This window comes from Malus domestica, chromosome 09 (genome assembly GCF_042453785.1).
Source record: "Malus domestica chromosome 09, GDT2T_hap1".
Taxonomy (NCBI): Eukaryota; Viridiplantae; Streptophyta; class Magnoliopsida; order Rosales; family Rosaceae; genus Malus; species Malus domestica.
Window position 1 is genome coordinate 15,483,939 of NC_091669.1, and position 23,706 is coordinate 15,507,644.

The following is a 23,706-nucleotide window of genomic DNA, read 5'->3' on the forward strand; positions in this document are numbered from 1 at the left end:
TTGGGAACTTTCCTTGCAATTCCAGTTTAATAGCGGAAGTGGAAGCAATAAGGGAGGCTCTTCTTGCATGTGTGGAGAAAGGTTTTTTCGATATCCAGTTGGAGTCGGATTCTAATTGCTTTGTCGGGATGATTATTGGTGCTTTGCAACCAGAGGCTATGCTTGAAGGTATCTTGTACGATATTCCGTGATTAAAACAACAAATGAGGTTGGTAGAATTTATGTTTGCTTCCCGTGATTGTAATAGGGCAACGCATCTAGTGGCTTCTTTTGTTTCAAAAATCGGTGGCCTTCATAGGTGAGACTTTTTTGAGCCGGAGTGGTTATCTAACATTTTGGCTTCTGATGTAAACATTTTCATTCGTATTTAATCAAATTTTCTATCGTTTGACAAAAACAAAACAAAAAAATATTAGTTCGTCTTGCCACATAATATTATTTTTTCGTTATCTAATCCAATAGGGATTTGCATTTTTAGATTTTACACTTTTATAAAAAGTAAGAGATATTCATTTTGAATGTTTTTTTTAAATGTCATATGAACTTATACGCCAGTTTTGATTTGCACTTTAAAATATATTTTTTTAATAAAGACGTCATCTTGATTATCCAAACCCATGATTTATTATATGATTCCCAAATGCTAACCAACTTTCCATCTAATAAAAAATAACGTTTTCTGAAGGTGCGTTGGCCTTTTCAAGGCCGAAAAGAGGTAAACGAACTTGAAACCAAACTACGCGAAAAAAAAAAAAAAGATTAAAGAAAATTGTGCTATTATTGACACTGCAAAAATCTCATTGTGCATTCATTTGAAGTGTAATTTTCTTTCTAAGTTTAGAAACTTTAGACTGCTCGATGAAATTTTTAAAATGTCAATAACAATTCACAAAGAAAAAACATAAGGATAATGGCCGCTTTATTTTTTATTTTTTTTATTTTTTTTGAAGAAGAAATGGCCGCTTTATTGACACCCCTAACTACCTATTAATGAAAACCTATTTGTTAACCAAAAGATTGTGAAGAGATTATTTAGCCTTCTATCACAAAAAGAAAATGATGAGCAATAATATAATTCCACAAACCAAAATATTCCTTTTTTTATTGCAGTCTCACCTACATGTGATTTTAGCACATACCTAATATTAAAAAAAAAAACAAGAGCCTCTCTTCCCACGTTTAATCTCTCTGTCTCTCCTTCCCATTTTAAAAACAAAATAAAAAATGTCAACGCACACAAAGTATGTAGGCATATACCTTAATACGAAATGATTGTTTAGGCGGTAGAAAATTTTATAATTAAAGTTTTATTGTTTAAATAGACCCTCAAAGACCAACAGAGATAACCTATATCCCAAGAGAAGTTGCACCCTTACTTTAAACCAAAAAGGAGAAAGTTAACCCCGTAGGTGGCTAATTGAATAAATCTATCGTTTAACAAAAAAACAAAAAACCACAAGAAGATGGTTCCTCTACTTGTAAACATGAAGAACTAGTCTTTGTAAGCTGAGAGAAGAAAGGCGTACAAATTTTGGTTTTGGGTGTCAAAGTTTCAAACTCCTATGCAACTATTGGAAACAAAGGAAGGTGAAACTAAACTCATAACCCATCTTCTTAAGCGTAAAATCATTTTTCCTCCAATTGCTAATGCACAAGTACAAGCTGTGTTCTCTAAAACTGGTTAAGAAAAGGGTAACAGAACTGGAAACAAAATGTTCCGGTAACAGAAGCGTGACAAAAGAAATACCGCTAACAAGAGCATTGCCATGAGATGCAGAAGTGCTACGTCAGACGAGAACAATTTCATTTTCCACACAGTTGCTAAATTCAACAACTTTTCCCAAGAGACATTTGCGGTTCTATTGTCTGGATCCGATGTTTTGCCACTGTACAAACAGAAACAAAGAACAATAAATACAAGAAGCTTTGTACCTTAATAGTGGTTCAACCCAACGGGTGCAATCATCCTCAGCCAACAAGAAGGGCCTTCCTCCAACCAAATAACAGCATCCCTAACATGTAAGGCAATATTAAGAAGTTATCACTGTTAGGGTTCCCCGTTATATCCACACCGAGTAGTCCACATTTTCTGCAAGTGTGTGTTTCTTGGCTGCACAAGATTCCTTTCCTCTGCCAAGTACCTGGGCATCACTGTCATGCATCACACTGCATACCCAGCATCCCTTCCAAGTACTAACCCAGCAATCGCCTGCCCGCTAGCAATTTGGTCACCCTAGAGGATAATGCCCCCAACATTAGTTGCTTGTAAACAAATGGAGGTAAACAGAAGCTCCACATTTGGACTGATTTTTAAGAACCTCGCACACATTGTTAAGCTATACAGAAATTTCCAAACCAATGTGCAGAAATTAGTTTCAGTAGTTGAATCCTATTAACAACGCACATCATGTACAAGAAACTTTAATCCACAAAACACCTTCCAGAAGAAGCTAAAACGTCTATAACAAGGATGTGCTCATAGGATTTGCAAAGAAATGCTCATGGCATACTAGCTTTGGTTCAGTGAAGCTGCTTCCAAAGAGGGTTCTTAGTACGGATGGGATCCCGTTGGGCATAGTATGATGCATCTTCTTCACATAAATGTGTTTATCCAAAATCAACAACTCCAATAACTTTCTGCAGCTCTGTAAGAAAGAAGTTTGAATTAAACCTGAATCAACAAGGCAGGAAATTTCTACCCACAAAAAAAAGGGTGACATAGCATGTGGGTAGAGAAACCAATCCATAAAACAAACTGTGGGTTGCAATACCTGGGGATTCAGCACATCCATGCGGCGAATAATTTCATCCTAACACAAAACAAAGATGAAAGAAGTGAGAATATACACATTATTTTGTAAAGCCTTATAGTTAAAGCTATTTGTTCAAGCTTGATATGACCAATTCGACCCCAATGCTACCCTACAGCCCCACCAACAGGTCCTAGTCAACAGAATTCCATTGACGTTCCAACATACTGATTATATGCATACCACATTCGCAAACTCAGAATAATCATTTGGTATAGCAACGTATAACCCTAATTAGCATCTTTTGTTGGCTGACTTAGCTGACCAATAAAACTCGGAATCATAGGTACAACATTAAGGAGACCAACAGTATGTTTAGGTAATCACGAGGATCGTAACGTCAACAACAATTCAATAACCAATCATGCTTTTATCTTGGTAGTGAAAATATATCGAAAAATAAACGCAGCCAAGGGAACCTTGCTGCTGTATCCAGTGTTTGGTGATCGTTGGTGAAGAGTGAAGACTGAAGAGTATGAAAGTCAAAGCAATTTTCAATTACAAAAGTTTCAGGAATATAATCATGAGATTGATAATATATATGGACATTGCTAGTTACTTTAAGTTTAATCTTCCACCTCAGATAACATTTGATTTACGGGAAGCAAAGGCGACATAAGATAGCAAAAGAGTGTTTTGCTAGACATGAATAGAATTATATAAACCCAAAAGAATGCAAGTACCTCTATCATCCCTGGATTTTGCATCACAACTCCAAGAACACGTCTACGGAGTCCCTTGTAAATAATCTTGTTAATGGTCCCATCACCATTTATCCATGGCAATATTGGCACACATAGTTTACCAGAAGAGGATCTAGAAGATTCATCCACATCATCCCCTCTAGGCGAAACTTCTTTGCCTTCCATACAGCCTTTTGGGACACAGCTAGTTCGTTTTTCATCTGAGAGCTCAAAAACCTTTTCAGGGAAATTAAGAAACGTCACTTTATGAACATCATCAGCATTCATAATTATATCCCCCTTTGAATGAGCACCACCAATATCACAGTTTTTTGGATGAAGGATCAAATCGCCGTCAACGCCTCCTAGTGGCTTTCTCGATGAAGTTGGTTCAAAATTTTGACAACTACCGGGTACTGAAGTCATAAAATACTTGTCACGATACAATGAATCCACGAAACGGACAGAGTCGTAAGCATTGACCTGTATATAAAGCAGCAATATTTTAGATACGGATGTCATGAAGCGTTTAACTTATGAGACTTGGTTGAAGTATGAAATCACATGCTTTACTTCTTGAGGTCCAAAATTTAAGCCATATAATGCTATTCCTCTAACTTCTAACGCCAAGGAATCCGTTAAGTCAATTTGAATAAGTTCTTTTAATGTCTTGGAAATTAGAAACCACCTGTTCACCTCCACCTAAAACGTCTAATCAAAGCCTCTGTGTTGATGCCATAACAAAAAGAAAATCATCCCTCCACTGTTAATTAAATCCTAAATCAAAGAATTACCACTTGCACTGTAATTTGGCAGTTGGCACACAACTTTAGGGTTATTCCCACTGAGGACAACACATAAATAAAAACTAGAATATAAAATAGTTGTTGTCCCACGTCCTAACAATCTAACTTTAGGAACAGTGGCAAATCAACCAACTTTGTCATGGTCAGAGCAGAAGATTTAAGTTCGGATATCTACAATGTCAACCTCCCAATATTTAGTTGAATTCCACATTTTGGGCTGTAGTTGTGGAAGGCCCGCTGTGAGGGGATTGTAAGAATATATAATAATTTTTGGCTCACATCCAAACAGCTTAAGATTTCTGGAACAGAGAAAACCCAACAAGCTTCACCAATGAGAAATTATTCTCAGATTGCTAAATACTTAGGAACTAACCTTTAAGACTCGTTCAAATGTTTGAAGCACGTCAATGATGAACTCTGTCATCCTTTCTCCTAAAAGGAAATCAAGAAATAATAAATACAGGAAAAACTAATGCAGAAATACCACCTTCCTGAAACAGAAGCATAACATAGAAAGTTATAGCATCATACCTGGGATATTTTCTATTCGGGAAACATCTCTTATGCTCAGTCCTTGGTCTCCGGCCTTTTGAATAGCACTGTAAACAGACCTAAAGACCTCGGGACGGATGGGACTTGATTGATCTTGAGCAGAACTTGATGGCAGCAAATGTTCAGCATACCGCACCATACCTTCCCAAGGTGACTCGCTATCTAATACAGAGACAGTACTGCATGAATCAAGGATTTCTTTCATATGGTCAGGCGGAGACAAAGCACTCAGACCAGAAGTACTGACTAGTTGATAACTTCCACCAAAAAATTTTCCAACTGGAGTATCGTCTTTGAACAAATCTACAGCATGAGCTGTAGAAAATGCTGCACGATATACAGATACCTTGATACCAGGGAAACCTTTTTCTCGACGAGAAATAATTTCACCTTCGCCCACCACAAATGATTTTAGCTTTTTAGTCTTATCACCATCTAAAAAATCATTGCTATCAATTTTACGTTTCGAGGTTCTCAAATCTTCAGCCTCTCCCATGCCTTCATCTGGCAAGCACGGGGAAATTGACAGTTCACCAGAAGAAACTAGAGCAAACAAATGGAATATGTCCCCGCACTGTAAATCTGAAGGGAGATCAATCCCCCCTTCCATAAGATCTTTATCTCTTTCACAGAGCCAATGCGCGAATTTATTAGCTCTCTTCCCAGAATTAGTAGGAAAGGGTGACATAGAAATATTATGCAAGAACTGCTGTGAAAGAGAAAAATGTTGACTGTCATTGCCCCCTACCTGCCAAATGAAATGTGTACAGCACATAAATTAGAAAAACAGGAGATATATGGGAACATATAGAAAATTCGATAGGAAACGACAGAAATGAAACTATTGTGGTAAATAAAAAGGGATTTTTGTACACTTTCAAGTTCTTTCCCTAGTGCTACAAGAATAAGATGAGCATGCAAATTAACAAAACTTTAGGATCTACCATGATTTTTCTCTCTCTAAGATAGTTGAAAGCCGCAAACAGATCACACTCTGAGTAACGCCGTATAATTTCTGCGAGCAGATTCGGTACTTCTGGTGCTGTTGAGGTACTCAAGAAGACAAGCTTAAAGAGCTCTACAGCATTAGAAACAGCCAGTGATTTCGAGACTTGTGTACTAACATTAACGCCATGCAAAAGCTTAAAAAACTTTTCATTAAGTTGTTGACAGCTTGATCTCCGTGAAGAAATTTTCAATCCTCTTCCACTATGGTTCTGAGCATCCTCATGAAGAGCAGCTGATGCAATAAATTCAGATTCCTGGGGATCCTGAAGGTAATGGTATTCACTACTCAGTAATATAGAACACAAACAATTATAAATGTACAAACAATGCAAAACCGTATACGCACCCACCCACACACACACGCATGGATGGGGAGGGGGAGGGGAGGGAGGGAGGGAATAAATGTACGAACAATGCAAAACCGTATCCACACCCACCCACACACACATCTTTGCAAGGCAATTAGTGTTAATAAATCTAAGGTGCAGGGATTGGATAATTACATATTCTTCTGAATTTGTATTACGATCTGACCAGTCCTCGCAGGTAGATCCAATTCGTTTAGAGGCATCCAATTTAGATATCCTCTTGTAGTGAAGTACCTCCTCAAGGGCTTTCTTAATGTTATTGTCATCAAAATCATCCCATGGTTCTTCCTGAACACCTGTCACTTGATTATGATTACTGTTATTAGGAACAACACCGTTACGATCTTCCCCTGCTGAAACTCGCAAAAGCAGCCTGCAATCATCATTTCTTGGAGACCTGTTCTGGGTCTTTTCCAGGAATTTTGCATATCGTTCACTGATCATGTTGCAGAGCCTCATTAAAGCTATTCTAAATCTTCTGTTACTTTTGAGTAATGCCATTCGTTTTTGGCAGGTACTAGGAGGTGCTGGAAGGTCAGTAAGTGAAGCCCAATCTACTCGGTGAAATTTTGCCCCAAGAGATGCACGGTGTCTTACATATTGGATAATCAAGTGCCTGCAAAAATGATATCAATACAAGTGAAATTTAAATAGGTAACAAAAAAATACTCATATGCAAAGAACAAAAGATTTTGCATCCTTTTCTTTTTCATAATACGATAAACCTTAAAAATTTTGTTGATTTACCACTATTCCCAATGCTTAAGTTGTTACGAAATGACAAAAAACAAACTTCATATTTCTGAAACTTCGCTCACATGTGGGCCTTCCTAGGCAAGTAGATACCAGCATGTGGATTTGGGAGGTTAAAAGTGTAGGGACTCATACCAGGATCCTCTGCTCTGATATCATGACAAATTTTGTTCGTTTACCACTATACCTAAAACCTTAAGCTGTTCTGATGTAAGCCAAAAGTTATTTAATAATCTATCAAGACCAAAAGAAAATCACCAACTTCATGGAGTATGATACATGTCACAGAAAAAAAGAAAAAGTTATAAAGGGGAAAGTAGCTGATATTCATCATCTGTATCTTCTTCCCTTACCTGTCAGCCTCATCTGTCCATGAAAACCTTCGTTGACGTGTTGAAGCACGTGCTGACTTTAACTTTTTAAAATCTTTTTCAGGTTCCTGCTCAGTTTCTAGACGATCAACCAATGGTTGCAAATGTGTGTCATTCTTATCTGAAGTGACCAAAAGATCAGTTTCTTCCATGGATTGGTTCACAGTATGAGATAATGCAGCATGCCCCTGCTCTTCCAGCTGTGCAGTTACCTCATCAATTTCAATTGACTTTACTGACTCTTGTTCAGAAGATCTCTTCCTTTTTCGTGAAACACGTCTTCTTTTTTTTGACTGAATTTCATCACTTCTATTTTGCAATCCCTGAAGACGCTTTTGGCGCTTATCATGATACACACGAAGCACCTGCAAGTGACATTACAGGAACAAACATGCATTATTGATAGGTCAGAAAAGGTTGTACCTCTCAATTAAATGAAATGAAAAATCTATAGTTTATTAAATATTGGCCAAGACATTATATACCCAGAAAATGAGGGGATAAAATGATGAGTTTGTGATAATACAAGAACAGCGAGAGACTAGAACTTCTAAACAAGGCTCAGACAAGCATCTATCTATATAGTATATACTTACATTTTATTATTTTATAAAGAGACGATTATAAAGAACAAGAAAAGAACGAGGAACAAGAACAGGCAGTCTAGACACAAAACTTGAAGAACAATGGTAAAGAGTATAATATCACAGAAAGTTTGAATACAGATGTCTTTATTCCATGGCTCTGGATAAAACGAATCCCTCAATCTATCAGTGAAATATATCTATCACTAGAACATTGCAATAGTTCCTGAAATGACAAATAAAAAAATAGAGCTTCTTTTTTCTTGTTTCTTGCTGATGTTGATTTATTACCAATACGTCTCCAACACTTGTTATTCCGTTGACAGATTTGGAATAAAGTGACTTGCCCATGTCCATGTCGAGACGGTGAAATATCAACATTTCACAAATTATTATTAATACCTTACCAAATGAATAAGATAAAGACTCAAAAGAAAATTATAGCAGAATATAACCTGCTCCAAGGTCAAATTGAGATCCTTTGCAATCTTCCCACACTCTTTAAATGAAAGCTTTTCACTTGCATCATCCTTGTCTACACGCTTTAAGAGCTCATCACGCTGAGCTGCTGTCATAACTCGGATTTTGGTCCACGACTTGTACAGGGAGACCTGTGGAAAGAAAATAAGATAATTTTTCAGCTAAGTTGATCTACCAGTTCTGCCTTCAGCAGTATTTGAAAATTGAAATTCAATTTCAAGACAATCCTAGAAAATACAAATTCATGTGGATTTGGTATAAGGTATTCATGTAGAATTTTAGCAAACAAAAGGCCGAACTGAAATATATTTGGTCAGAAGTTAAAAGGCCGAAGTCAAGCACCTGGGGTGCGTGGAAGAGATCCTAGAGTTCCAGTAAATATCCAGTAGGATATAAAATTCAAAAGTGTAGAAGAAAAAACCTAGGAAAAACTGTTAAAGTGAACAGCATACTACCAAAGTATGTGATCAACAAAAAACTCAAAATAACCCAAACAAACAAACGAAAAATAAAATACAAACAAAAAGAATAAAAGTTATTCAAGTACATACCTCACTTACAGCAGATCCAGGAAATGCATGCAAAGCAGCCCTTGGGTCGGCAGCAGCATAACAATACTCTAAAGTTTGCCAATACTCATCAACAGCTTCTCTATTTGAGAGGACAAAATCATGTCTGATTCGTGGGCGAAGATCAGGAGATCCAAAACTCAAAGATATTGAATCTTTTGAAAGTGGTTCTTCTATATAAGGCTTAAGCTCCAATGCGTGCGTAGAAGTGGCATGGGGAACTAGGATTTCATCCTTTGAACGTTCATCACCAACAAGTCGAATCAACTACAGAATTAGTTATCACATATTAGACATGCTAATGAAAATCTACAATGTGAGGGAAAAAAAAAACAAATTTTTATTGCAAATATCAATAAAATAACAGGAGTGGACAAGACGAAAAACCAAAACAAAAGTTGATGAGGACATCAGTGCTAAATCACTTAAGGTTTATCACCGAAAGAGATGGAGAAAGAGGCCACAGAGCTCAGCCCTTTCCTTGTGGTCGTACCCAGTGCACAAGGCTCCCGCTTTACGCAGGGTCTGGGAGAGGTGAATGTCGGCTAGCCTTACCCCCATTTATGGAGAGGCTGCTCCCAAGTCTCGAACCCGAGACCTACCGCTCATGGGCGAAGGCACTTGCCATCGCACCAAGTGTATTCTAGCAAGTGTATTTTCAGATTCTCCACATTCCAAAATTTAGAGTTGTTTTAATTTCAATTTCAATAAGCCTTGAAGTTACTCTCCAAGCCATTTTATGAGAGAACTTTCTAGATATTAATTAGTGTAATGCATCTAGAGCTTTCTAGGAGTTGAAAAATCTCTTGTCATTAAGAGCTATTATCATATCAGGACTATAAATATATGTAAGTGCCTTTAGGCAAAGTAATGAAGTTTATAATAAATATCAGCTTTCAGAAAATATTCTAATCAATCTTTCTGTGAAGGGAATTTGGTGTGAAGCCAAACTTGGGTGTGAAGCCCCTGAGCGAATCAAGTTTCTTCTCTTCTTCTAAAGAGCTCCTATTCCCTTTTTCTTTACCCTTCTCAACTTTTACCAGCCTATCTACACAACGCCCTATAGGAATTACTACTTGCATTGGAGTTGAACCAACCCTAAGCTAGATGAATCGACACGGGCATAGAAACTACTTGGTTTCTGAAATTTTCTTAGGAACATACTGTGGGTATCAAAATCTGCTTGTTTCCTGCTAGTTTGCTACTTTAAATTCTTCGTGTGTTGTGGGTATTTGTAGTTTCTTTTGAGTTTTCATTGTTTAAATTAATTTTAATATTAATCTTGGCCATAATGCTATCATGCTGGCATCAATAGTAAAGTTCCCCTAATGAGTCTCTCTCTTTCTCTCTCTCTCTCTCTCTCTCTCTCCAAACTACAATGAGCAGAAGTGTGGGAATCAAAGAACAAGGTTTTATGGATGACAAGGATTAAAGGCTGTCCAATTTTCTACAATTCTTTGGTCACCTAAGAATCAAATACCTTTTTTCTCTGAAATCTGTATGTAAAGATGCCATTTTTTCATGTAGTTGAGTCAAATTCAGATTTCAACTAGACATCAAACTAGAGATGATAATATACATGTCCAAAATTAAACAATCTGTATTAGGGAGAATGACAAATCATCCAATATAGTTAGTGAAAAATAGTTTGTTAAAGCTAAGTGTAGTTAGTTTTATTAGTACCTGTAATTAGTTAAGGTAGTTGAGGGTATTATTGTAACTAGCCTAAGGTAGCTAAGGCTATATATATTCACATCTGTGTAACTGAATTATTCATTCAATACAATTGTAAATCTTACAGAGGAAGTTTTCTCTTTCTATATGGTATCTCGCCATTCTGCTTCACAGCACCGACCGTCGCTTCCATTCGTCAACTCGATCGATTTCTGATCGTTTTCGCCTTATTCTCTCTGATTCTTTGATTTTTGTCTTCGATCTTTCTTGAATCTTGATCGTTGCAAGATATGGCTGCTCAATCTGCATCGCCAACGACTGGGTCGTCTTCTCCGATCATCTCTCCTTCGGTTCAAAACCCTAATTCCTCTTCTAATCCCAGTCCTCTGAATTCGTATACCTCTCTTACGATTCACAACATCGGTAGTATGGTGCCGATCAAGCTGAAAAGGTCCAATTATCTGCCATGGCGCACTCTGTTTGCTCCCATTTTCCGGCAATACAAACTCCTTGGGATTATTAATGGCACTGAGATCTGTCCTTCGCCATACTTGCCTGGTCGATCGATGAACCCTGCCTTCAAGGATTGGTATGAAAAAGATCAAAATCTTTTGATCTGGCTTAATTCTACTCTATCCGAAGAGATCATTCCTTTCATAGTTGGGGTTTCCTCTTCTCGTGAGCTCTGGATGAAACTTGAACAGCATTTTGGTGGAATTTCGAAGGCTCATCTCTCCTTCGGTTCAAAACCCTAATTCCTCTTCTAATCCCAGTCCTCTGAATTCGTATACCTCTCTTACGATTCACAACATCGGTAGTATGGTGCCGATCAAGCTGAAAAGGTCCAATTATCTGCCATGGCGCACTCTGTTTGCTCCCATTTTCCGGCAATACAAACTCCTTGGGATTATTAATGGCACTGAGATCTGTCCTTCGCCATACTTGCCTGGTCGATCGATGAACCCTGCCTTCAAGGATTGGTATGAAAAAGATCAAAATCTTTTGATCTGGCTTAATTCTACTCTATCCGAAGAGATCATTCCTTTCATAGTTGGGGTTTCCTCTTCTCGTGAGCTCTGGATGAATCTTGAACAGCATTTTGGTGGAATTTCGAAGGCTCATGTTCACCAATTGCGATCGAGGCTTCAATCAATTCAGAAAGGTTCTCAATCTATCTCTGAATATCTTCAACAAATCAAGGAAATTGCTGATTCCTTGCAAGCTATTGGTGCTTCAGTGTCTGATCGTGACCTAATTGCTGCCACCCTACATGGATTGCCTGATGAATTCGAATCCTTCATTGATTCCATCATGCTCCGGTTATCTTCTACCTCTCTTGATGAACTACATGGCCTCTTACTCACCAAAGAGTTGTCTATGGCTCGTCGCAAGACTATTTCTTCATCCTCTGCAACTGAGCCGTTTCAAGCTTTCTCCGTGCAATCTCAGCCTCCTCTGCTACCTACTCCATCTGCCTTTGTTGCTTAGAAGTTAGAACCAACCTCTTCACTCTGCTTCTCGGTTTAACTCAAGTCGGGGTAAGCCATCTCGAGGTAATTTCTCCTCCAATCGCAGTAATCGCAGCTTCCATAATAATCATGGTACTTTCATCAACAATCGTGGAAATCGGAATTATCAAGGCTCTTGCAATTATCAAAGTTCTTCTACTTTCAAAGTTCCTTGTCAGATTTGTGGTTCAACCAGTCATGAGGCCATTGACTGCTTTGATCGTATGAATCCGGACATTTGTGGTCGCATTCCTCCGGCTAAACTTGCTGCTATGTGAGTGCATCATTCAGCCAAATCCTCTCAGCCATGGTTAATTGATTCTGGCGCAACCTCTCACATCACTAATGATGTAGCCAATATCTCTTCTCCTACTCCCTACACTGGAGAGGACAAAGTGTATATTGGAGATGGTAAAGGCTTATCTATTCATAATATTGGTCCATCATCTCTGCACACTTCTCATACCTCTTTTAAGCTGAGCAATGTTTTACATGTTCCCTTCATGAAACATAATCTCTTGTCTGCTTATCAATTTCTTAAGGATAACTGTTCATTGTCTCTTGACCCCTATGGATCCATTGTCAAGGATCGCATTTCGGGGAAGATGCTTTTGCAAGGACCTGTTAAAGATGGTTTCTATCCTTTACAAGGTTCTATCAGCTCTTCTCCTTCTCCACCTTCAGCTTTTCTCAGCATCAAAGCACCTGTCACAGTACGGCACAAGCGCTTAGGACATCCTTCCTCCTCAATTTTCAGAAGGGTCTTATCTACCAATAATCTTGCATTGCAAGGCAAGCAAACTGTTGATTTTTTCTGCTCAGATTGTACACTTGCTAAGAACCACAAGCATCCTTTTGGAGTGGCTTCTTCATCAACAACTCAAAGTCTTCAACTTCTGCATTGTGACCTATGGGGAACTGCCTCTGTCAAATCTAATAGTGGTTTCAAATATTACTTGCTTCTTGTTGATGACTTTAGCAAATATAGTTGGTTTTTCCCATTGAAGTCCAAGTCCGATGTATTTCCTACCTTTGTTACTTTCAAAAACTATGTAGAAAACTTCAGTGGCAATAAAATCAAGATTCTGCATTCAGATTCAGGGGGTGAATTCACTAATAACTCTCTTGCTTCATTTCTTCGTGAACATGGTATATTACATCAGTTTAGTTGTCCTCATACTCTTGAACAAAATGGCTGTGCAGAGAGAAAACATAGACATCTTGTTGAGATAGCTAGAACATTACTTGTTGCCTCTCATGTTCCTCATATTTTTTGGGTTGAAGCATTCTCCACTGCTCTATATCTTATTAATAGACTTCCTATTTCTGGATTAACAAAGTCATCGTTGGAACTTCTCTTCAACCATCATCCAGATTACTCAAAACTGAAAGTATTTGGCTGTCAATGTTATTTGTGGCTTAAACCGTACATTCCCTGTAAATTGGATGCTAAGAGTAAAAGTTGTGTGTTTTTGGGATATAGTCTTCAACATAAAGGCTATAGGTGTCTTGATCCCATTACAAATCGAATCTACATATCAAAACATGTTGTCTTTGATGAAAACTCTTATCCATTTAAGTCACTGCAGCTTCCAAGTTCAACTTCAGAGAGTTCATCTTCCACCTCTTCACCATTTTTGGATCTTCATTTCCACAAACACTTCTCAAGTTCTCCTACTGCTAGTACTTCTTCAGCACCACCGTGTTCCTCTGCTCCTAATCCTATTACTCCAATCTCCATTTCAACTCAGCATTCTTTTAAGTCATCAGATCGTGGATAATTCTCCAAGTTCTTCCAGTTCTGTCTCTATCTCAGAATCCTCTCTCTTGCCTCTTCAGCCAAGTCATCTACCTATTTCTGAGAATACATATCCTATGATTACAAGATCTAAAGCTGGAATCTTCAAGTCTAGAGCTTATGCAGCCACCAAACATCCACTTCCAGTTGATCTTGACTTTGTTCCCAATACGTATTTGCAAGCATCAAAACATGCTCATTGGAGAGCTGCAATGCAAGCTGGGACCTAGTTTGGGAGTGAGGTGCTTAAAAAAAAAGCACCCATGAAAAAAAGCTGTGAGGGTTTTAGGTGTTTGGTAAACTGAAAAAAAAAGGCTTATTTTGGAAGCTGCTGTGAGAATAAGTTGAAATCAAAGGAAAAAGCTGAAGCTGCTATTTGCAGCTTTGGAAAACTGGCTTTTTTTCAAAGCACACGAAGCTACAATGCTTCTTTAATGAAAAGACCCACTATTAGACTGCTTTTTTTTCCAAAAGCACTTTTACAAAAAAGTTTACCAAACACTCTGCTGATTTATTTCACAGCCGCTTATTCTCACAGCAACTTTTTTTCAAAGCATAGCAATACCAAACCAGCCCTGAGTATAATGCTTTAATGACCACTGGCACTTGGTCTCTTGTTCCATCTCATCCTTCTCAGAATGTTGTTGGTTGTAAATGGGTTTTCCGGATCAAGAAAAATCCTGATGGCACCATTGACAAACACAAAGCCCGTCTCGTGGCCAAGGGCTTTCATCAACAAGGAGTGGATTTTCAAGAAACGTTTAGTCATGTTGCTAAACCGGTTACCATTCGGATTCTTCTTACACTTGCTGTCCAACATAATTGGTTTTTGAACCAATTAGACATTAGCAATGCCTTTCTTCATGGCGATCTAAAAGAGGATGTTTATATGCAACAACCTCCTGGTTTTGTTGATCCTAACTCTCCCAGTTTTGTTTGCAAGCTGCAAAAATCCTTATATGGTCTTAAACAAGCTCCTCGAGCTTGGTTTGATAAATTGTTCCAAGCTCTTCGTGCCCTTGGTTTTCACCAATCACAATTGGATGCTTCCTTATTTGTTCTCAATGGTCCTCAATTGGTTATTGTTCTTGTCTATGTAGATGACATTTTAGTCACTGGGCCTAACTCTCAACTCTGTCAACAGTTTATCCAGCAACTTAGCACTCAGTTTCCAGTAAAAGATCTTGGTCCTTTACACTATTTCTTGGGGTTGGAAGTACACCGATCTAACAAAGGTATCTTCCTGCATCAGACCAAGTACCTCCTTGATCTTCTTAAGAAAACAAACATGGAGGGTGCAAAACCTTGTTGCACTCCTCTTGGTTCTAAGAAACTGGATCACAGTGGGCCTCTCTTATCCAATCCTACTGAATATCGTTCTATAGTTGATGGGTTACAATATCTTACTTGGACTCGACCAAATCTTGCATTTGCCGTCAATCAAATTTGTCAATTTATGCATGCTCCACGAGAACAACATCTTCAAGCAGCAAAACGAGTCCTCAGATTTCTTAAAGGTTCTATTTCTCATGGTTTATGGTTCACTAAAGGTCCTATCACTCTTTCAGCATACTTTGATGCTGATTGGGCAGGTTGTCCATTTGATAGGCAGTCTACTAGTGGATATTGTGTATTTCTTGGCCCTAATCTCATTAGTTGGAGTGCCAAGAAACAAAGCACTGTTGCTCGTTCCTCTACCAAAGCTGAATATCGGTCTTTAGCCCATACTGCTGCAGAAATTACTTGGGTGTGCAAAATCCTTAAAGATCTTCATTTTCCTCTACCTCAATTGCCTACACTTTGGTGTGATAATCTCTCAGCTATCTCTTTAGCTTCTAATCCTATTTTTCATGCTCGAACCAAGCATGTTGAGCTTGATTAGCACTACATCTGGGAGCTAGTACTAGCAAATCTCATCAAAGTTCACTATGTTTGCAGTGAAGACCAATTGGCTGATCTTCACACCAATTCTTTGTCTAAAAGCCGGTTTTCTTCTCTGTGTTCCAAGCTTCCAATTGGAATCCTCTCTGATTCCTCCTTGAGCTTGAGGGGGTGTATTAGGGAGAATGATAAATCATCCAATATAGTTAGTGAAAAATAGTTTGTTAAAGCTAAGTGTAGTTAGTTTTATTAGTACCTGTAATTAGTTAAGGTAGGTGAGGGTATTATTGTAACCAGCCTAAGGTAGCTAAGGCTATATATATTCACATCTGTGTAACTGAATTATTCATTCAATACAATTGTAAATCTTACAGAGGAAGTTTTCTCTTTCTATAATCTGATCATTGTATGCTCTGACTGGGTAATCTTGTTGAAACTGTTTGCTGAGCACCTTTTTTAACCAGACAATTATAAGTGTCAAAACTTCTGGTAGTATTTTCAGCATACTGGGGTCCAAATCAGATAACGCACCATTCCATAAAATATAAATAACATGTTGTTTTCTTTGCTTCACGATTAAAGATGTTAGTGAGATGCTTTCATGAATTTTTAGGGACACAAACCCCAACAAATTAAGCTAAACCACCAATTGGTCATTGCCGCTGCATGACCCTTAAAATTTCACACATTCTGGGCTGGTTCATCTGGTCTAATGTGGCAGACATTTTGGATAGCAGATTACACATATATAAAGAACCAATTTGAATGGAACCATACCTTCAATCGCCGTAAAATTTCAATGACCAATGAGAGCCTTCCAGTTGCATGGGTGTCCATTAGAGACTTATACTCCTCAGCTGAAAGGTCAGAGAGACACAAACCCCTCTTACACTTCTCAAGCATATCATCAATTTTTTTAGTGGCGCCCACAACTTGTAAATACAATTCAACTGGAATAGCCTTGATTGCTGCCTCCAGTGAAAACAATTTGCTACTGCTGTGCGGATTTCTCAGCTCAATGACATCTATCCCAGATGAAAAAGCACCATCAGATCCTGAACTACATATGTAGTCCCACAGGAAACTATGTAGCATCTTTGCACGAATCATCTTTGCCAGAATAAAGCCATTAGAACGCATGGCTTCTGATTTCATAGCTCGGATATCTGTACTGGCATGGTTCTGAGTCCTCTGAACATCTTTCAGTACAGGAACTGATCCACTGCTCTTCCATCGAGATGAACATTGGCCACGGCTTTGAATCTCAAAAGACCTCCATGCATCATGAATTTCCGAAACTAGTTCGGGAGTTAAACTCTGAATAGATGGGTGCAGAATCACTAGAGTGGTACGGCTACGACCACAATTTGTGACAACAGGTACATTAATATGTATGCACTTACAGTGCCCTAGTTCCTGAAGTTTCTTTAAAATTCGGTCTATAGTTTTCCTGTCTGTTGTCGTACACTTGTCCTTCTCCAGACTCACAAGCCACCTATGCAGCTCAGCTCTTACAATAAACTTCTCATCCTAGACAAAAGAACAAAAATATTAGATTTAGCTGTCAATATACAGCAAATGGATAAAAAAGAGAACCAACAGAAATCCCTTGAGGTAACGGATGATGAAAAGAACCTGTAGCCGCTGAAGTATCCTTTTTTCTCTTCGAGTGCTATCCTCACTCAAAGACAGACATGGATACCTCGGATCTGATCCAGAACCAAGTGGCTTTAACACAGCTGGTAGTGTTTCTGCTGAGGTGCCATTTATTTCCATTGCTGTGCTCAGTAAACTATCAGTCATATCTCTTGGCTCAAGAAATTTTAGTTGGGGATTTTCAGGAGAAAGGAGGATCTGGTTAGACTCACTAAACCGAGGATATCCATTAGAAGGCTCGGTATTAATGTCTCTATGTTCCACATTTCCAGGACTAGCAGTATAACCCTTCAAAGTTGAACAATCATAGGCTGAATGAGTTTGATTTCGACCTGACCTGTCAAGAGCATTTGGGCTGCCAACACATAGGTCAGCAGTTTTATTTTCATTGGCATTTTCTGATTTATTATGAAAAGCATTAGCTGATCCAGAATTGTGTTCCTCAGATGTGCGCAACCTGTACGCCATGGCTTTTTTTTGCATTTCTGGCTGAACACTCAACCCAAACCTAGACCACATAGTAGCAAGCCGGTTGTAATTCTTTTTGTTGCTAATTCCAAGCCTCTCAACAACCTGTTTGTAGAAAATATAAAAATCCAAAGAATTGAAAACTGAAAGGGGTAGTATTATGAATTTGCAGGAATACATCATGCATAGCAAGCTCAATGAAGCTATTGACCAAAATAAAATCAAGCTCAAAAAAGCACCTCCAAAAGATTTATGAGAATAAAGACTATCCTTACATGATGTTGTTAATCCACAAGAAGTCCATTATCCATACCTCTTTCTGGACAGAAATTCATATCAGAGCTAACTAGTCTTAAACAGTGGTAATAAACTCATAAATGCATGACTATTTGATTAAGGCATGGTTATATGATTAAACCATGAAAGGTTTCCCAGTCCCACCAACAACGCTAGCACCCAACAATTCCAGCAGATAGTAAACTATGGACATAATATGGAAACAAATAAAAAGGGAACTGTTATTAGCACTTCAAAAATCTCATTCTACACTCCTCATAAGTGTATTTTTCTTTCTAATTATAGAAGGTTTGGAGTGCCAAATGAGATTTTTGGAGTGCTAATAACAATTCCCAGTAAAAATAATGATATAATATCTGGTCTCTGAATTCAGATAATAATTTTTTAGAATGTCCATTTCCCTTTTTAACTCTGCATATTGATTATATCTTTCCAGTCAATTCAAACTGGAGCTTTGAAAGGAGTACCTTACACCTCTCTCGTTAAAAAAAAATACACTGGATTTCGAATGCTAAAAGAATTATAGTATTTCATTGCTGACATCAACAATGACCATAGTATCAAACCACAATGCTTTAACGAAATAATAGCTGCTCAACACTTACCGCACACACCTTTCTAAAATAATAGAATATATATAATGCACACACCTCAACCCTAGTCAAGCCCTCTGTGCTTGTGGCATGTATCAAATCGTAAATTTGTTGCTCAATTGGAAGTTCTACAAGCTGATCAGTGATTTCACACTTCTTCTTTTTTCTTAACTTCATTTGCTGGTCTTCATCACAATGATCATCCACATGCCGAAGAGTTTTTGGCGCAAAACTTGTGGGAGTATAATTTTCTGGAAAACGCAGACAGCACTCAACCTGTCCAAAGTCAGAAAGAGATATCAAGTCATGACCAACAAGGTCCTTGCCTTGAACCGATTGAACCTATTGATTATTATTATGATTACTAACCGATAAAAGTTAAGAACAGCACTGTCATAAAAATTATGATCATAATGTATCACAAATTTAATTTTCCAATATGCAAAATGATTACCCTATTAGCATTTATGTTGAAGACATAAAAATACAGCAAACAAAAACAATAGTGAACACAACTGTCTCATTCTAAAGCAACAACAACAACAACAAAGCCTTTTCCCACTAAGTAGGGTCGGCTATATGAATCCTAGAACGCCTCGCTCGGTTCTGTGTCATGTTCTCCGTTAGATCCAAGTACACTAAGTCTTTTCTTAGAGTCTCTTCCAAAGTTTTCCTAGATCTTCCTCTACCCCTTCGGCCCTGGACCTCTGTCCCGTAGTCGCATCTTCTAACCTAAGCGTCAGTAGGGCTTCTTTGCACATGTCCAAACCACCATAACCAATTTTCTCTCATCTTTCCTTCAATTTCGGCTACTCCTACTTTACCTCAGATATCCTCATTCCTAATTTTATCCTTTCTCGTGTGCCCACACATCCAACGAAGCATCCTCATCTCCGCTACACCCATTTTATGTACGTGTTGATGCTTCACCACCCAACATTTTATGCCATACAGCATCGCCGGCCTTATTGTCATCCTATAAAATTTTCCCTTGAGCTTCAGTAGCATACGGCGGTCACACAACACACCGGATGCACTCTTCCACTTCATCCATCCAGCTTGTATTCTATGGTTGAGGTCTCCATCTAATTCTCCATTCTTTTGCAAGATAGATCCTAGGTAGCGAAAGCGGTCGCTTTTTGGTACTTCTTGATCTCCGATCCTCACCCCTAACTCATTTGGGCCTCCATTTGCACTGAACTTGCACTCCATATATTCTGTCTTTGATCGGCTTAGGCGAAGACCTTTAGATTACTTCTCTCCAAAGGTTAAGCTTTGCATTTACTCCTTCCTGAGTTTCATCTATCAACACTATATCGTCTGCGAAAAGCATACACCAAGGAATATCATCTTGAATATGTCCCGTTAACTTATCCATTACCAACGCAAAAAGGTAAGGACTTAAGGATGAGCCTTGATATAACCCTACAGTTATGGGGAAGCTTTCAGTTTGTCCTTCATGAGTTCTTACGGCAGTCTTTGCTCCATCATACATATCCTTTATAGCTTGGATATATGCTACTCGTACTCCTTTCTTCTCTAAAATCCTCCAAAGAATGTCTCTTAGGACCCTATCATATGCTTTTCCAAATCTATAAAGACCATGTGTAAATCCTTTTTTCTATCTCTATATCTTTCCATCAATCTTCGTAAGAGATAGGACTATGACCTTATATCTAGATACGTTAACTGGAAACAAAAAGACTATGGACTTATTTCCAAAGTAATTTAAAACAGGAGAAAAAAGGAAGAAGAACATAGTGAATGAGGAAAGCGGGAAGAATTAAAAGAAATGGCAATATTGAAAAAAAAAATATACGAGAAGCAATATTTGCAAATTAAAACAAAAACAAAACAACAATAAGCATTAAAAACCTTGTCATTCACTTTAGCTTCAAACACCTCAACCATACCAGCAGCTTTCAACCTGCGACAGACCTAGAAGCACAATATGTAGGTAAAATGCAATGAAAAGCAATCAGTATATTACAAGGTTGCCAATTCAAAGATATAAGAGAAAATCACTAGTAATAAAATTTGTACTGTTCTCCAAGCTTTATGTCCTCCAGGCGTTCCAGTGTAACCAAGATCTTTCTTAATATCCGAAACAACAAGAACCTTTAAAAACAAAATGAATTTAGGAAGTGAAGAAAACAAAAACAAAAATGAACTTGAACATCAAAACTTCTAGAAACCTGAGTTATGTTACCTTGCCATTGGCTTCTTCAAGCTTATCACAGATTGCCTGCATTTCTGGTAGATAGTCCTTCACAAGCACATCCTCTTTAACACATTTTCCAGATAAACCGCCTCCATGTGCAGGACTTCCTTTACCATTTCCAAAATTCTCCTTAGCCTGTTCTTCCTTGGTGATCTCAATCATCTGTTGAGAGCCTAAATGTTTTCCATGTCGATACAAGTATAACATGTTGGTACTCACAATCGGGATGTTTCTTGACTCCCCTTCATCACCAGCTTCTTTTGTCCTTACTAATGCAGGTTGCTTCACAATTAGCCCTTGGCATTCAAGGTTCTTCACTACATAATGAAAGTTTCTCCCTTCAATTCCAAGTTCCTTAGCAACCTGACTTTGTGTAATTCCATTCGTTCTGTGATAACCCAATTTTTTAGTGAGTCATTACTCAACTAAACAAACCAAAAAATTTCCTCTCATCATCACCCCCAAAGTTTTTTTTTTAAGAAGAAGAAGAAACAAATTTTTATTGCAATGAAACAATAAAACTACAAGAGCAGACAAGAAATCTGCAAAGGCACAAACAAAACAAGATAAATAGCACCATCATCCTAACACTTATAAACTATAAAAACAACACAAAACTAACTAATAGCTGCAATCCAGTTACACCAAATTTCTGAAAAGACAAACTCTAAATTTTGTAGTAACCGATGCCCACAAACTTTGTCAGGAAAGATGACAACTCGTCTAATTCCACATCACGCAAATTCCTTTGAAACTTAAAGTCCCAATGCAAAGAATGTTAGCAAAACTAGCCACCCTAGAAATACTCTTATTATGAAACCTGGATAAGTTTTTTTTTAGTACAACGATATATTTTACACTAAAGGGAGGGGGCAGTTTGGCTAAGCCACACAATGGCAACCTAATTTTCTATTGAATTCGCCATCCACGAGATTCGAACCTAAGACCTTCTCACTTACAAGTGAAGAGGAATACCACCAAACCGTAGTACTGAATGGCAAAACCTGGATAAGTTGAACAACCTAGGAAATGAGACTTGAAAAAATCTTTCACCTAGCCAAATGTCTTCCCAAAATGTAATTCGATCACCTGTACCAAGAACAAAACAGCAGCACTCCAGAAAAAGATTTATGCCCTTGGGAACCCCCAAAGTTTATTCACAATCACTCAACATTTCTCTACAAGAGGGAGGAAGATAAAAACCACCAAAATCACAAAATATGAACTTGTGCCACTCCTTCCGCCTTTCAACCATCATTCAACCTTCCACTCAGTCTAACAATATATTCCACTCATGTCAACATAAAATTTTCTAGCTGCACTATTAACAGTTCCTGTCCCACATTGCAACGAACCGATAATTATATTAAAGATACAAACTTTAAACCAACCCCATTCATGGTTCAGTAAACCTATACAAACAAACTACCGATTCTGCACATACATCCACATATACACAATCAAAACTGCCAATGCATACACACAATCGGTCAAAACAGCCCAAATTAGCATACATACACAATTACATTCCCAATTTTACAAATACATATCTGACATGCTGATATACAAAATCCCAACAAAAAAGACTTTGAATTCATGCAAACTCCAATTCTAAAGGAAAAGAAACGAACCTAGCCATGGCGACACGCTCGAGAGCTTTCTGTTGAGGGGGGCGCAAGTCGGCATTGGCGGAGCGGGCATGGTAGAGGCCCATGAAGTTGTTCATGAGACCCTCGTCAGCCACGACTTTCAGGTTGAGCTTCTCGGCGTCTTGGACGGACTGGATGGAAGGGTCTGCAGGGTCAAACGGTGCGTTTCGGGCGAGGAGCTTGAGGGTTGGGACGGCGCGGAGGCCGTCCCATAGGGATTGCTTGAGGCGAGGAGAGAGGTCGAGGTTGGAGGAGGAGAGAGAGGGCTCGAGCCTCGGCCAGAGGGTTTGGAGAGAGACGCCATTTCGGAGCTCCGAACAGATTTCTGATATGGCGGAGTTCAGAATCGTGTCCATGGAGAAAGCATGTGTGGGAATTTTTTTTTTTTTTTTTTGTTTCTGTTTGCTGTTTGTTTTCCGAGAAAGTTTTTGGAGAACTGATGGAGTTCTAGAACGAAGGACGAAGACGACGAAGGAATGTGGTAATTCGAGTTGTGAATTACAGGTTTACCCCTAGAGTTTTTGGTTTTGAGTGGGGGTAAACTTTTCTTCCTGATAAACCTTTTTAACTGTACAATATGAAAGTTATCGTTTATTGTTATTAAAACATATTTAATCCCGCGGATACATATAATCTCGTAGAACATGTAAGTGATTCATATACAACATCTCTTTTATTTATTAACGGTTCTGGTTGAAAATACTGGTGGGTTAGTGAATGCCCACAATAATATTGAAAACATTGGTAGATTTTTCAATGCTCATACAAATTGGATTTTCAACATTGGCAGATTAATGAAAACATTGGCAGTGTTGAGATGTGGACTTTGGAAATGAAAGAGATCGTTTTTCAAAAGATGTATTGTAAATTTCAAACTGTAATAATACGGAGTTGCTCTATAAATAGAGCGCTCCGACTGCGGTTAAAAGATAGAGAGATATACTGAGAAAAATGAAAGATTAATAACTTCAGTATCT

General features: G+C 38.2%; 1 protein-coding gene across 2 annotated transcripts; it reads right to left on the bottom strand.

The window, feature by feature from the left end:
• Positions 1–1,780: 1,780 nt before the first annotated feature.
• LOC103424151 (uncharacterized) lies at positions 1,781–23,202 on the bottom strand. Of its 2 annotated transcripts, XM_070804707.1 has the most exons (18): positions 22,712–23,202; positions 21,069–21,468; positions 20,903–20,977; positions 20,735–20,797; positions 18,917–19,135; positions 17,481–18,074; positions 16,623–17,375; positions 8,967–9,251; positions 8,391–8,546; positions 7,334–7,716; positions 6,363–6,843; positions 5,796–6,122; positions 4,831–5,599; positions 4,673–4,731; positions 3,494–3,976; positions 2,772–2,810; positions 2,438–2,645; positions 1,781–2,336 (listed from the first exon to the last, which is right to left on the bottom strand). In XM_070804707.1, the coding sequence occupies exons 1-17, from the start codon at positions 23,083–23,085 to the stop codon at positions 2,460–2,462; spliced, it is 5,646 nt and encodes a 1,881-aa protein (XP_070660808.1). In that variant the 5' UTR covers positions 23,086–23,202; the 3' UTR covers positions 1,781–2,336; positions 2,438–2,459. The 2 variants fall into 2 exon arrangements, with proteins under 2 accessions (XP_070660808.1, XP_008360452.2); XM_008362230.4 differs by having other exon boundaries at positions 1,781–2,645.
• Between the last annotated feature and the right edge of the window lie 504 nt (positions 23,203–23,706).